At 35.9% G+C, this 15,245-nt stretch overlaps 1 protein-coding gene across 1 annotated transcript in view; it reads right to left on the bottom strand.

Annotated features, from left to right (window-relative positions):
• The window catches only part of dennd1b (DENN/MADD domain containing 1B), a 104,640-nt gene that overhangs the window by 67,840 nt on the left and 21,555 nt on the right, over positions 1-15,245 (bottom strand). Inside the window, exon 3 of the mRNA XM_042749558.1 lies at positions 12,370-12,413. Within this exon, the coding sequence (XP_042605492.1) occupies positions 12,370-12,413 (44 nt within the window). The remainder of the gene's footprint in view (positions 1-12,369; positions 12,414-15,245) is intronic.

Here is a 15,245-nt window from a genome sequence, read left to right as displayed (position 1 = left end):
AGCAGAGCCACCATGCTGACGGCACCAAGATCCCAGTGACAGATTCAAACCCAATCTCCCCACAGGTCAGTGTTCACTGTACCTCCAAACCCCAATTAATTCCTGCTTCTTCTTTCTCCATGTCCCTCTCTCTCTCTGGGTGTCAGAGAATGCGGCCATAACACATGCAGCGCCCCGTGGTTATGATGACGAAAACGCTACTGGGTCTAAAATCAAATGCGTCTTCTACTACTACAAATAAAAACTAGAGTTCTACATTTTCTGAAGAAAACATGAGTGCTGCTAGTCTGTGCGAAATTCGCAGCCATGATGGTAGAATGTTGTTGCTAAGGTGTGGTTTTAAAGCGCTATGTGGTTACTGGTGGTGTTGTTTGGTTATGTTTCTTGTTGCATTTGTGGTTTTTTTGTTTTTGGTTTTTATTGTGGTTTTTGTTTGGGTTTTGTAGATAATTTTTGTTTGATAGGTGTTTCAACTATTTTTCTGTATAAGTGTATTTAGTAATTTTTGAGGTTTAGGAAAACACATGTGTTTTTGTAACTGTAACTACTTCTCAAAATTGCAGCTTTGTTTTGTACAACAGCAACGTTATATCTCACAGTTGCAACTTGATTTCTTGTAATTGCAACTGTTTCTTGTAAATATTTATATTAACAAGTGTGACTATTTCTCAGAACTACAACTTAATTTATCGTAATAGCAAATTTATGTCCCACAATTATTATTTTTTCACACAACTGCAAATTTGCTCTTTATTTTTTTGTTAGAGACAAAAAACTTTTGTTTAGTCTCTAAAAAACTTTATGGTTAAGGAAAAAACATTAACGTCAAATGTTACTATTTTAAAATTCTAAAATTGCAACTTTATTTTATGTTTTATCTCAGAATTGCAACTTTATTTCTCATAATTGCAACGGTTTCTCATATACGCTACTTAATCTAACAATTGCAACTATTTCAAATTTCTTAATTTCTTGCAATTTCAAATTTATTTGCTACAATTGTGATTTTTATTTATTTATCTATTTATTGGTTTGTAAAACTGTACATTTACCATCTATGCTTTAGGTTTAGTCTTTAAAAAAAACAACAAAAAAAGCAAATTTATTTCTCACAATTGCAATATTTTAAATTAAATTAAGTTTTAATTTAAGTTTTTGTTTAATCATTTATTTGCACAACTGTAAATTTATTCTCTATGCTTTAATATTTAGTCTTAAAAAAAGCAAATTTATTTCCCACAATTGATATTTAATTTAATGTATTTTTTAAATAAATAAATATGTTTATTCATTTGTTTAATTGCACAGCTGTAAATTTACTGTCGATGCTTTAGGATTAGTCTTATAAAAAATGAATGGTAAAGAAAAAGCATTAATTAAGGTTAACTGTAACTAAATTAAAATTGCAACTTTATTCTGCACAATGCCTTTTTTGCTACTTTATTCCTTGCATGTGTAAGTGCACCTGTTTCGACTAGTAGTTATCAAACTTAGACTTTTTTGGCACAACTGCCAATTTATTCTTTAGTCTTTATAGGACTGGTATTTCGAAAGACCAAACCTTTAAAATTTAAATATTAAAATCAATTTAGGAATAAGCTTTATATCTCCAACAATATGGTATTAAATTTGGCCTTCCCGCATGTACTCTGAAGCCTCTGATCCAGAATGCAGCAGTGAGAGTGGTCTTTAACGAGCTGGAAAAAAGCTCACGTTGCACCTCTGCCAATAGCCACTCGCATCAAATTCAAGGTACTGATGTTTGCCTACAAGATAGCAATTGGCGCTGCACCAATATACCTAAACTCGCTAGTTCAAACTTATGCACCCTCCAGAAGCTTCTGTTGCCATCCCAAAGTGGCACAAAATCACTCTCACAGACATTTTCCAGGAGGTGGAATGACCTCAATTTGAGCAACCATTTCCAAAAAAACATCTTAAAGACACATCTTTTTTGCCAGTACCTGATCAATTAATACTAACACTTACCTATCCTATCCAATTTTAAAAAAAAAAGCCTAGCTATGTGTAATGTGCTAGACTAACTGAGACTCGTTACAGCACTTACAGGTACACACTGTTGCTCTCTTGTTGGTCTGATTGCTTCTATTGTTCTCCTCATTTGTAAGTTGCTTTGGATAAAAGCGTCTGCTAAATGATTAAATGTAAAATGTAAATGTAAATGAAAATCTCAAATGAATAATGCCTAATTTCAGATCAGCACATAAGGCCATGTCCACCCATATAATGGTCGTGCAGTTTTGAGGTTTCATGGCTTAAAGCGTATATTCTCTATTAGCAACGCTGTCTGATGCAACAGCACATCAATGGGGATAAAATCTCCAAATCTCCAACCGAGATTCCTTTCATTACATTTTAATCGTATGCTGCTGGCTTGCCGCTTTTGACCCTGCACTACGCGCCTTTAATAAGTGCCGACTTCGCCCCTGGACCGAGGAAAAGTGCTAAAGGGGTAGCTCTTCCAGAGTTTCAAATTGACACAGGGCATTACATTTTCACTTGAAACGAACTGAGCAGAGCGGGAGGTGGTTGATTTCTCTTCTTTAGCCCTCGTCTTCCTTTTCTTTTCGTGGCTTCTTACGCTGACCCTTAGGTGGTAAGAAGCTAATATTCAGTGTGCTGGCACAGAGGTTATTTCTTTCCCGTGCAAACACACCGCCTGTGTGAGACTGCTTAAGGAAATGTAGCAGGTGATGTATTGATCCTCTGCCCACTTAAAGAACTGACAAGTGCGTGACAGGACCGCTGGGACGAGACACGGGGCAGTGTGGATACACAACCTCCACGCTAACCACCCAAAGCCTTGCAACACCAACTTCACTAGGCCTGTGGACACTGGAAACCAGAGTTTTATAGTGTGAAATACAAAAACTGGCCTCCGAGACAAAAGTAGTGAACTTTAAATGAGGAAAAATTGAGTAGGATTGTTTTAATGCCTAACATTCCAAATTAATGTCAAAATTCAAACCACTTCAGCTCATTAGCCAGTTTGCGCAATCAATAAGCTACGTAGTTGGAAGGACGTTTCTGGATGGTTCAAAGTGAAAAAGACCACCTGAAGTCTATGATATTCAGGCTACTAAAACTGTGTACAGACAACAAGGTTTCGCTTCATTTTGAAAGCAAACGCAGGAGGATAGACTCTCCAAAATGCTCTACGATGAATACATTAATGTGATGGGTGAGCGGTTTTTGCTCTTCAGAATACACAACTGATATTCTGCTGGGCCAAACTGAGATTCAGCTACATATGCCCAAGAACCGCAGAGCCAGAAACATCATTAATTGAGTGCCAAGTGGCCTGGGGGATTTTCTGCGTTTAAGCTGTCAACTCCCATTGGACCGCGCGATCGCTCGCTCACTCACTCACTCACTCTCGCCTCTCTCTCTCTTTCTCTCAGCTGTGGCTAGAAGCTACATCAAGCATGTGGAGTCTTTGAGAAACGCAACCACCACCCCCTCACGCTCTCTCTCTCTCTTTTTTTTTTTTTTGTCTTAGATGTGACCAGGACATCCTCCACTTTGGACCAACGACAAGCATTTCCTTCCTCGACTGAGGTTCTAAAATCGCAGCTCAGGTTGAAGATACTTAACGATAACGTTTCAAAAATGGAAGGTCAGCATGTAGTTCTTAATTTCGCTTCAGTAGGTGGACCGAAACTGTGGCTGCAGAGGGAAGTAAAACCGGCGTGTGACCAATCACCCCGTTCCACATTCAAAGAGGACGTGAGACCGAGAAATATCCTTTTATTTTTTGCAAGATGTCACTTTCTTGATGAATAAGTCAACGTCTGAGACATCCGATGTAATGAAGACTGTTTCCTACAAGCACCCTCCAGCGTTTCTGGCACTGCTAACAGATAAAACCGTGAGGAGAACACTTTTTTCCGTTCTCGAAGCCCTAAGGTCAGGGTAATCAGATGCCACGGGCAACAGCGTGGCCTTAGTGAGGGAGTTTCGACTAGACCGACGCAAAGGCCAGCTAACTGGGCCCGGCCCTCACATTACCCACTCTCTGGAGATCTGAGCTGAAGAAAAATCTCCAAAATAAGACGAGTAAGGGATACCCCATGAGCAAGGCACGGCCCCCCCTTTCCATTCCTCCATGTTGTAATATATCAAGGATAATGCGATCCATGTTAAAGCGTTGAAACTGCACCAGCGCTCTTCGTGCTCCTTGATGATGCTCCACTGGCTGGCCTTCCCCGCGGGCTGCTGGTGCGTGTCCTGCAGAGGAGGGGGTGAAGCTTGGGGGAAAGGCTACCAATCATGAAGTGTCAGACTTGGGGCATATGATTGTACACTGTGTCAAAGCTAGACAAATATTTGCCCTGTGAGGCTCGGGGGACAGTTTCTCGCTTTGTTACATGAGCTGTAGCTTCACTCAGCATGCCGGTTCGCCGCCTAACTAAGGAGATGGAGGGCCGGGTGACATCTGGAGGCTCCTGTGAAACTCTCCAACATCCATCAGGTCAAGCACACTCCGCTGGTGGCTTGGAATCTGATGTAAGCCCCACTTTTCCCGCTGGATTCCATTGGGAATATGGAGAAATGTTTGAGTTGTGTGTTTGGGCATGAAAAGGTCAAGGTTAAAGGTTAAATTTGATATAGATAAACAAGACGATATGATTATCTTCTAAATGTAGAATATCCTGCTTGACCCCAAATCTAGTTTAACATGACCTCTGATGGTTCTTTGTTTTCATAAAACAGTGATATGGTAGATATAAATATTCAATAAACACATTCATTCATTACAGCTCACATGTAGCAACCTGAAACATTAACATAGAATACGACTGATGTGTGGCCATTGGAAAATGGCTATTTTGCAACAATTTTGAAAACAGCTCACCCTATCAGATTTTAGATGACATGTTTATTGTCAGATTTATTAACTTTCTTCATCATTTCCTATCCTTAAAAAAAGAATGCTCACTGGAATGATCATGTAATTTATTATTATTATTTTTTATTATTATTATTATTATTATTATTATTATTATTATTATTATTATTATTATAAAATGCATATAATGATAACAATAATAAAAGATTTTAATTTAATTTATAAATAATTTATAATGAATAATATAACATAATATAACATATGGCTGTCAAATCAATAATCAGGATTAATTGCATCCAAAATAAAAGTTTTTATTTACATATGTATGCGTACCATTTATTTATTATGTGTGTGTGTGTGTGTGTATTATTTATATATATATAAATATATATATATGTATAGAGAGAGAGAGAGAGAGAGAGTGAGAGAGAGAATATTTATATACATTTATATATGTGTATATATATATATATATATATATATATTTATATATACATATGTATATACATGTATATATTTATATTACTATATTTTATATTATATATACATATTTTGTTTGTATTTATATATAATATCTATACACAGTACACACTCATATATCATGAATAATATATAATTTTATTTTGATGCGTTTAATTTTGATTAATATATTTTATGTTCTTATATTTATATATAATATAAATCATATGAATATAAATATATACATGTAAATACATGTAATTTTTTTCAAAATATATACAGTATGTGTGTGCATTTATATATACATAATAAATATACACAGTACACATCCATATATTATGTAAACAAAAACTTTTATTTTGGGTGTGATTAATCGTGATTAATCGGTTGCCAGTCCTATCTCAATAACAATAACAATAACAATAATAATAATAATAATAATAATAATAAATAATAATTGAATAATAATAAAAATAATAATCATTAAATAAGTTTATTTAATATATTAATAATATTATTAATATTATTTATTTTCAATCACTTAATTTCTTAAATTATTTTATTTCTCATCTTTTGCCTTTGGATGGTATGGTTGAGAACAGGATGTAACAGACAAACACAAAACTGAATCAAGGAGAAATGTGTTACAGAAAACTTGGAGTGCTACATTCACATCTAACTGAAAGCATGATAAAATTAGTAAAAAATACATGGACGACAGATAACTACTATGGAAATCTTTCAAGCTTTCTGCGCGAGCACAGATTCCATGTGGGCCTGCTAATAACCATAACTGCACGTGCTAATAAAAAAGCCACACTAATATGCTGCACGCTGCTATGAAACATCAAGAAAAAAAGTGATTTGAGATTTCTTAGTCTTGCTATAGATCATAATTACAAATGAAACTTCCCGTTGAGATCACACACCGACCACAAACCGGCGAGCACACGAGACTATAAAGGGTTCACAGCACTGAGACACGTTCACTGTAAAAGACAATCACAGATAATCTCTCCAGTTATTTACAAGCTGCTGCTCCTTAACCTGCCATCAATGAAAACATTCATTGGCGCTTCACAGTAAATCCTTTCAAATAACTTCAAATCATGTCAAATAAAGGCGAGCACAGAAACAAGAAAAAAAAGAGAGAATAACCCGCATATGCATATCTGTTTATTTTCTTTTATTTCTCCCTTTAAACTGACATCCGGAAAAAGATCTGAGAGAGATCGGGGCGATAAAGTCTCGCTTTTCCATCTGTCTGCTTCATTTGCAAAAAATGGCCTCCTTGTGATTCAGATATATACGGCGCTCGAGCTCCACATGGCAGCTGTAGGTGACCGCGGCCACGGCGAGTCTCTGGGGCCGAGGGACCGCACTTCATATTTCGCCGCCCTCTGTGCCAGCCTCCAGTCTGTTCGCCCCTCATTTAGAGTCCCTATTCGAGCAGAGCGGCTAGTGGAAGAGAGGAGGATAAAAAAAATCAATTCATATTTCCATAATCCACAGTCCTGTCTGTCTCCGTCTCTTCCCTCGCCCTCTCTCTCTCGCGCTCCCCTGGGGTAAAGTAACCCCTCCACCCCGATCTACGGCCTACAACTGTCATTACGCGCCGCAACAATAAGAGGATAAACAAAGGAGGCCTGTAGAGATCGGAGCTGCTGCTGCCATATGCTGGCTAACTTGGGGGAAAAAAGGGATTTCAGCGGCTAGAGAGGGAGCAGCCGTACAAAGACGCCAAAAGAGCCTAATCCTGGTAATGAGGCGACTCAATGAGAGCCTTTATGTCAATGTGGAAAAGGCTGATCCATCTGTACACATCTTAAACTAGAAACGATCTTGTCACCAAACAAGGAGTAGAGTTTTCTTAGTTGTTTTATTTAAATCGCACTTCTCTCTTTTTGTTCTTGCTGGCCAAGAAAGAGTTTCTGAAGCATCGCAGCAAAAGCCTGATGAAGAGCAAAGTGCACATGAAAGCCAAAGACGGTCACGTCTCCTTTCTTTCGTTCTCATTTTAGTTTGTAATGAACCGTCCAATTTGCTTTGCGCGAGAGGAGAGGCTTGTGCATGAAGACCTTGAGGCCGAACAAGCAGAAAAAAAGTGTGAAAACTACAGCGGTGCTCTATGACCCAGGACCAAACCCACTTCTCTTTTGTGCAGAGAACACACATGACCTGAACTACACTCAAGCTCCAGCCAACACCACCTTGTGCCGAGAACACACCACATGAACAACACTGAAGCTCCAGACAACAACATAAATGAAAAAATTTGTATTTTTGAGTTTTATTGATTGTTAAGTTCTGAAATGCCTACTTGATTCAGTTAGTGCTCAGTTGATTTTTAACATTCGATGCCATGGCTGCTTTATATGTCAGTGCATATATATATGCAGATATACATGACTGCAAAATTAATATAAAAATTAATCATGTTTAAAATCATTAAAAAAAATCTACATATATAGAGGATATATATATATAGAATATACAAGACACACACATATGTTGATCATGTTTAAAATCATTAAAAAAAATCTACATATATAGTATAGATATATATATATAGATATATATATATATAGATATATATATATATATATATATATATATATACACATACACACACACACACCATATCATACCATCCACAATAATACCAGTATAAATTTTTACATGATTAAAAAAAAAATCTTATCGTGATATCAATGATATAGTGACGCAATGACGTATGCTGCATTTATGTTTCCTAGCATGCACAACAACACCACCACAAACCCAATAGATGTGTTCGACTTGAAGCAGCGCTGCGCAGACTGATCGGTGTATGACATCAAAGTTTCGGGAGAGCGGTTCTAGAGCATATTCGAGCGCATACTCTTGCCATCAAAAAAAGGCGAGGCGCCTATCTTTATCGAAGCAGCACGGGAAGCTGATTCTGGGATGCTTCTGAAATGTGCCGTGGCGCGGCTGGTGTAAACATGTGGTTTGGATAGAGAGGCCGTGTCGGAGCCGTAAGCATCCGCAGACACGTGCAGTGTAAATAAAGGGTAGGTCACTCTCAAGGTATTTTGACGTCATACACCGATTGGTCTGCTTCAAGTCGAACACAGCTGCTGCTGCCACCTTATGACAATAGATTTAGACTTTGAATTAGGTAGTCTGTCATCGATGACAGTAGCTCATTGAAAAAGGATGGAAAATGCCCTTCATTTTGTTTGCACTAATAAATGCTGCTGCCAGCCAGCTGCAATCACCAATAAAACATTGTTCCATATTTTTTTCTATATCATCATAGCAAATATTCTTGAAATATCATGATATTATTTTGAGGCCATGTTTGAGTTATATATATATATATATATAAATAACTTTTTGACTACAAATACGTATACATCTATTTTAATATAGATATTCATGTAGAAAATTTTTAACACACAAAAATATTTAAATCAAATTGAATATATTTAATGTTTTTAATATTAATATTTAACATGTTAAAAATGAAAAATATTCATAACAGAACATTCTATAGAGAGAGAATATATAGATATATAGAATATATAAGATACATATTATACACATATAATATCAGCAATATCAGAAAGGAGTTTCTCAGGGAAAAATTGCAAAGAGTTTGAAGTTATCATCATCTACAGTGCATAATATCATCCAAAGATTCAGAGAATCTGAAACAATCTCTGTGCATAAGGGGTCAAGGCCGGAAAACCATACTGGATGCCCGTGATCTTCGGGGCCCTTAGACGGCACTGGCATCACATACAGGAATGCTACTGTAATGGAAATCATAACACGTGCTCAGGAATACTTCCAGAAAACATTGTGTCTGTGAACACAATCCACCGTGCCATTCGCCGTTGCCGGCTAAAATGCTATAGGTAAAAAAAGAAGTAATATCTAAACATGATCCAGAAGCGCAGGCCTTTTCTCTGCACCAAGGCTCATTTAAAATGGACTGTGGCAAAGTGGAAAACTGTTCTGTGGTCAGGCAAATCAAAATTTGAAGTTCTTTTTGGAAAACTGGGACGCCATGAGGACAAGGACAACCCAAGTTGCTATCAGCACTCAGTTCAGAAGCCTGCATCTCTGATGGTATGGGGTTGCATGAGTGCGTGTGCCGCATGGGCAGCTTACACATCTGGAAAGGCACCATCAATGCTGAAAGGTATATCCAAGTTCTAGAACAACATATGCTCCCATCCAGACGTCGTCTCTTTCAGGGAAGAATTTTCATTTTCCAACATGACAATGCCAGACCACATACAGCATCAATTACACATCATGGCTGGTAGAAAGGATCTGGGTACTGAAATGGCCAGCCTGCAGTCCAGATCTTTCACCCATAGAAAACATTTGGGCGCATCATGAAGAGGGAAGATGCGACAAAGAAGACCTAAGACAGTTGACGGCAACTAGAAGCCTGTATTAGACATGGCTTGACTGTAAAGAATGGACAACATTCCTATTCCTAAACTTGGGCAACTTGTCTCCTCAGTCCCCAGACGTTTGCAGAATGTTATAAAAAAAGAAGAGGGATGCCACACAGTGGTAAACATGGCCTTGTCCCAACTTTTTTGAGATGTGCGCTGAATGATGCCATGAAATTTGAAATCAACTTTGTATCTTTTTCCCTTAAAATGATAAATTTTTCTTCAGTTTAAACATTTGATATGTCATCTATGTTATATTCTGAATAAAAATATTGAAATCTTGCGAAACTTCCATATCATTGCATTCTGTTTTTATTCACAATTTGTACAGTGTCTCATCTCTTTTTTGGAATCGGGTTTGTATATATATATATACATGGGGTGGAACAGTTGTTAACTTTTTCACGACCGTTCGTACGTTTTGTCTGGGCACGGGTTTTATGTTCTATTTGTGTGATGTGTTTTATGGTATAGGTATGTTTTATGTTTATGGTAAAGAATATAATTTGAATTTTATATATAGATAATAGAAGAATATTATATATATATAATAGAGTGAAGATACAAATAAAATGAACAGTGATTTTTCAGTTTTTTTTTAGGAAGGTATAGCATTAGGTTTTAGGTACAGAAATTGAATAAAGTAATCAAATGTTATACAGCATTGCATATTTGACTGTATAAATTTAAGATTAATCTTTAATAAAGTAACAAAAGCTATTCAATCAAGAGCAGTGAGTGATTTAATTGTTGTTGCTGTCACTTTAAGAGAATGCACTGATCCAGTGCACTGATACAGTACATTCGCCGGCTAGTCTACTATAGGATACTTACCAAGAATGGGATTTTGACAAAATTTTTATGTGAATTTGTCCAATCAAACACAAATACTTCAGAGAGCGCTTAATATTTGGAGTGTTCTGAGACGGGGGCAATACTTCAGAGAGAGCTTTTTTATTTGCACGTGTTCTGAGACGCGGGTTTGCACGCTTCGGATGAGCGCACGCACAAATCTCACATGCTCGCGGCAAGCTCGCCGTCCTTCTGGCTCTTAAATGTTTAACCTGGCAAAGCTTAAATGAGTTTTAGCTTTTAACACAGATATCAACATGTGCTGTTCAGGTCTCACACTGTGCATGCACTATGGAAAAAAGAGTGAATGGGGCTTTGTCCATGGCTTTTTTTTTCTTTCTCATCGCTGTAGTTGTAATGTACCGGGAAAGACCAGAATGCGCATCCATCAACAGAAACACATACATTAGCCAAACCCATAGTTGTCTTTTACGGGTTATTTATAAGGAAACCATAGCCGTACATTAAAGATGCACTGTCAGATTTAAGTTGAACCGCGGTCCTAGTGTCACATGCCGAAACCGTGTGTGGAGAAACCGTACAGTTCGATTTTTTTTCGCGAACTTGTCCCACCCCTAATATATATATTAGGGGTCGGGACAGTTTGCCCGAAAAAAAAAAATCGAATTGTACATTAATGACAACTACATATTCATCTAACAACAGCAACAACAAGGAAATAACTTAACTGCTCTTGACTGAATAGCTTTTCAACTTTAAAAAGATTAATCTTAATTTATACAGTAAACTATGCAATGCTATTTTACATTTTGAATACTTTATTCAATTTCTGTACCTAAAACTAATAAACCAAACTAATGTTAGACCTACCCTAAAAAAAAAAAAAACTGGACAATCAACCTGGTTTATTTTATTTGTACTTTCTTTACTCTTTTGTATTTATTGTTCTGTTGCTTGTGAGTTAGATAGATTATAATAACACTAGACATAGCACCAACCGAACCATACAAAACGGTGACTCTTAAACTGTTGATAGCAAAACCGAACCGTGAGTAAGTTTTGGCCGCCCCGGACAAATAAAATATTTTAACATATGCAATCACAATAAGTAAATAACGAACCAATACTGACAATTAACACATTAATCTTTAATATACAAGTTCATTAAATGTTTTAAATACTGATATTTAACATGTGAGCCAAACAACGTTGAATATTTTTTAAGATATATATCTATTATCATATACTATACAATAGATAGGAACTCATCTCTATTTATAGTAGATATATATATATACATTTTTATATATTCAATAGCATTTTAAAATTAAAAAACATCCATCTATTTCTCCATGTACAGTTTAATTTACTTAATTATTATAGTAAGAAGTACTCAAAACTGCTGAAATCAATGCCTTTTACACGCATTCTACATGCCTTTAGACAAACTCATAATATTAATTAATATTTCGAACATATTTTTAAAATAACTTCGTATACAAAATTATATTAAAAATAAAAATTCACTTAACAAAACACTGGATAAATCCACCTAGGTCGCTCACCCAGCTGATAATTACCAGAACAACGCTTATTGAAGACCTGCTCACTGCATTTCATTATCAGCAACATCACACTGCATGGCAGAGAGAGAGACAGAGAAAATGAAGGGAGAGGGGAAGGAGGGAAGCCTTTAGGAGCAGGAGGGGTCGTGGATGTGGTGCTTGTGGGTGGGGGGGATGGAGAGAAAAAAAAAGTTCCTCTGTCTCCAACCTGGTCTCCAAAGTCCTGAGGGAACTTCCACAGCACTGTCGGATCTGTAAGAAATTGACAGACAGCATTAATCAGCAACCAAGCACCGTTCAGAACACATACATATTAATGAAGGGGGTGGGAGCAAGGGTGGATTCTCCTATGTGTCGGCAAACCGCGGCAACGAGCGGAGGCATGGAACGTTCTGCATATGCAAATGCCATCCGGTTATATAGAGGCCTTTAGAAACACAGAGAGACATAGACAATACTCCACTACCTGCAGAAACAGCAGATGTGTGGCGCTGCCTTTACTGCACTAGTTTAAAAATATAATGTTTGCATTGAAATTTATACTGAAAATATTTTTTTATAATAATTAATATTAAATATATTAATTAAAATAATTAATTGTGTGTGTTTTAACTTAATCATTCTAATTATTATTTATTTAATATTTAATGCATATTTATACATGAAATAAATAAGATTATTAATATTAATAATTTTTTATTATATTTGTATTTACATCATAATAATAATTTATTTTTTATATATGTATTATGTAAATAATAATAAATCATTTTTATTACTTTATCATTTTATGAGTTACTGACTAAACATATAGGCTCTCAATATTATCATGTCAGTTTTTAATAGGTTTAAACCGCTCAATGATATTTCGATTTTTGGTTAAACGCCATGATCTCATATAAATAAGTGTGTGTTGACTTTGAAAAAACTACACGACAGGCAGAACTGCAGACGCCTCCGCTATGACTCACTCTAAAAAGATCAGCTTGGACCACAAAACAACAACTCAATGTCTGCTGAAGGTCAATGAGAAGACCCTGAAACCAGACAATGAGTTTAGTGCACACACACAAACAGTCTCAAATGGGGTGTGCAAAGTACGGCTGATCTAACACCTCAATGTTATGACAATAGAGATGGGAAGTTTTGCACTCTTCACAATTTGAACTTTGATTCAGTATTGTGTGCTATAGACATTGCAAAGAACTCACCTCTATATGCAATGTTTTCCCCTGAGCATACTTTTCAATAACTAGGATTATTAAATCATGTTAAGTTATATAAGTGCAATTCTTAAACAATTTTTAAGAACTTCTTAAATATTTTCTTTAGAACATCTTACTTTTTTCCATAAAAATTTTTTTATGCCAATTCCTGCTGAAGACTTTCAGTTCTTTCTGCACTGCCTGCAGATTACCATAATGATCATAATAAGTGTGCACACCGTTTTCATCACTACTGGCTTGACTTGTCATTTAACATCTTACCTTTGGGGTTTTAAGACAAGTTGGAGGTTATCCTAACTTCAAGAGGATATTTACGATAATTTTTGAGTACACTGTTTTCAGAAATTCAGATTTAATTCAAGTTTTGTCTTTAGAATTATCCTAAGAACCATTTGTCATGAAATTTTTTTGAGAATACAAAATATTCATTATTTTCAAGTTAGAAAAGAATATAAAAGTTAATGGTTAAGAAAAATGTTATTCTTAAGAATGAATCACAATGGATCAGTGAATCAATAGTTTGCTATATAACTATATGAAATATCTGGCAACCAAACGAAAGTTTCAAACAGTTACACAGCATTCAGTTTTCCTGTTAAGGTGAGGTAGTGCCCTGCATCAAAGACTGGTCTGTTACAGGAAGCTCAAATATCCTCTTTGATGAAAGATAAATATGCTCTCAGAAGAGATTAGAAACTAGTTCAACAACTATGACGCAGGACTCAATATGTGTGGTCACATTTACGGTTGCTCAGCAAAATTTCACAGGCGAATCCAGTTAACAGAAATCATGCGACTGGGAGTTTCACATGAGGATGAAAGAATGCCCCAATTAGATTTGGCTCTTTTTTAAGTTGGTCAGGCAAACTTGGGCACTGACCAACACAAAGCTGCTTGGTTGTAAAGTGACTTCTGTGTGAGCTGTGCTTCATATATTGCTACACTATTGATAATGAACCTTTTTTTGTTCAGAAATTACACCAAAATTTTACTAATGTGACTAAAAGCCGACTAAATCAGGACTAAACATATGTTTAAAGCAAAAAAAAAAAAAAGCAGCATAAGTAAAAAAAAAAAAAAAAAAAAAAATAAATGTTTAAGTAATAATATGTTTTTTAGAACATTTTAGAATGCCATAGCAACCACCTAGAACAAATTATCAACTGATTAGCAACTCCTTAACAACTGCCCACAACACTCTAGGACCACACACATATTATAAAGTTTTAGGAGTGACAACCGCATTTTAATACAGGAGTGAATCCTATAAATGACTGTTTTGTTTATGTACCGAAACTGTGAAATTGTGATTACTGACACTACAATAATAACCACAGGAACATTCTGGCATCTCACATGTTTAGTATCCAACCAAGGCATATTCAGATTTTAATGACTCTCAACAGAAGCATCGTCTTTCGTTTAAATTTGGAGGACTACTTCGCAGTTTGTGCTCTTTAAGGGTTGCCAAATCCACTTATTAAAAGTGATGCTTTATAAGCGTCTTTGGGTTTGTTGTTTGGGCACAGCTCATAAAGCGATCCAGTTTATGATAATAATATTTAAGTAAATAAAGTATTTTATGATAATAATATTTAAGTAAATTAAGGTTGCACATGCAGGTCACGATATTTTGTGTTATTATGGGCTTGTTCCTATTTGTTTTTTATAGCAAGTCACGACTATGAGAGTCTTGTAAGATTTTTATTTTTTGTTTTTTTATAGAGATATGTGGAAACTATTGTGTGTTTTGGAGGTGTATCGTTCGTTCAGAGATTTTTTTTGCTGTGCGTATAGAGAAGGTTTGTGTTTTCTGTTTTTGTAAATTTTCCAAGAGTCAGTTATTTTGTAAAATGCA

This window comes from Cyprinus carpio, chromosome B22 (genome assembly GCF_018340385.1).
Source record: "Cyprinus carpio isolate SPL01 chromosome B22, ASM1834038v1, whole genome shotgun sequence".
Lineage (NCBI taxonomy): Eukaryota > Metazoa > Chordata > Actinopteri > Cypriniformes > Cyprinidae > Cyprinus > Cyprinus carpio.
This window is presented reverse-complemented; position numbering and strand designations above follow the sequence as displayed.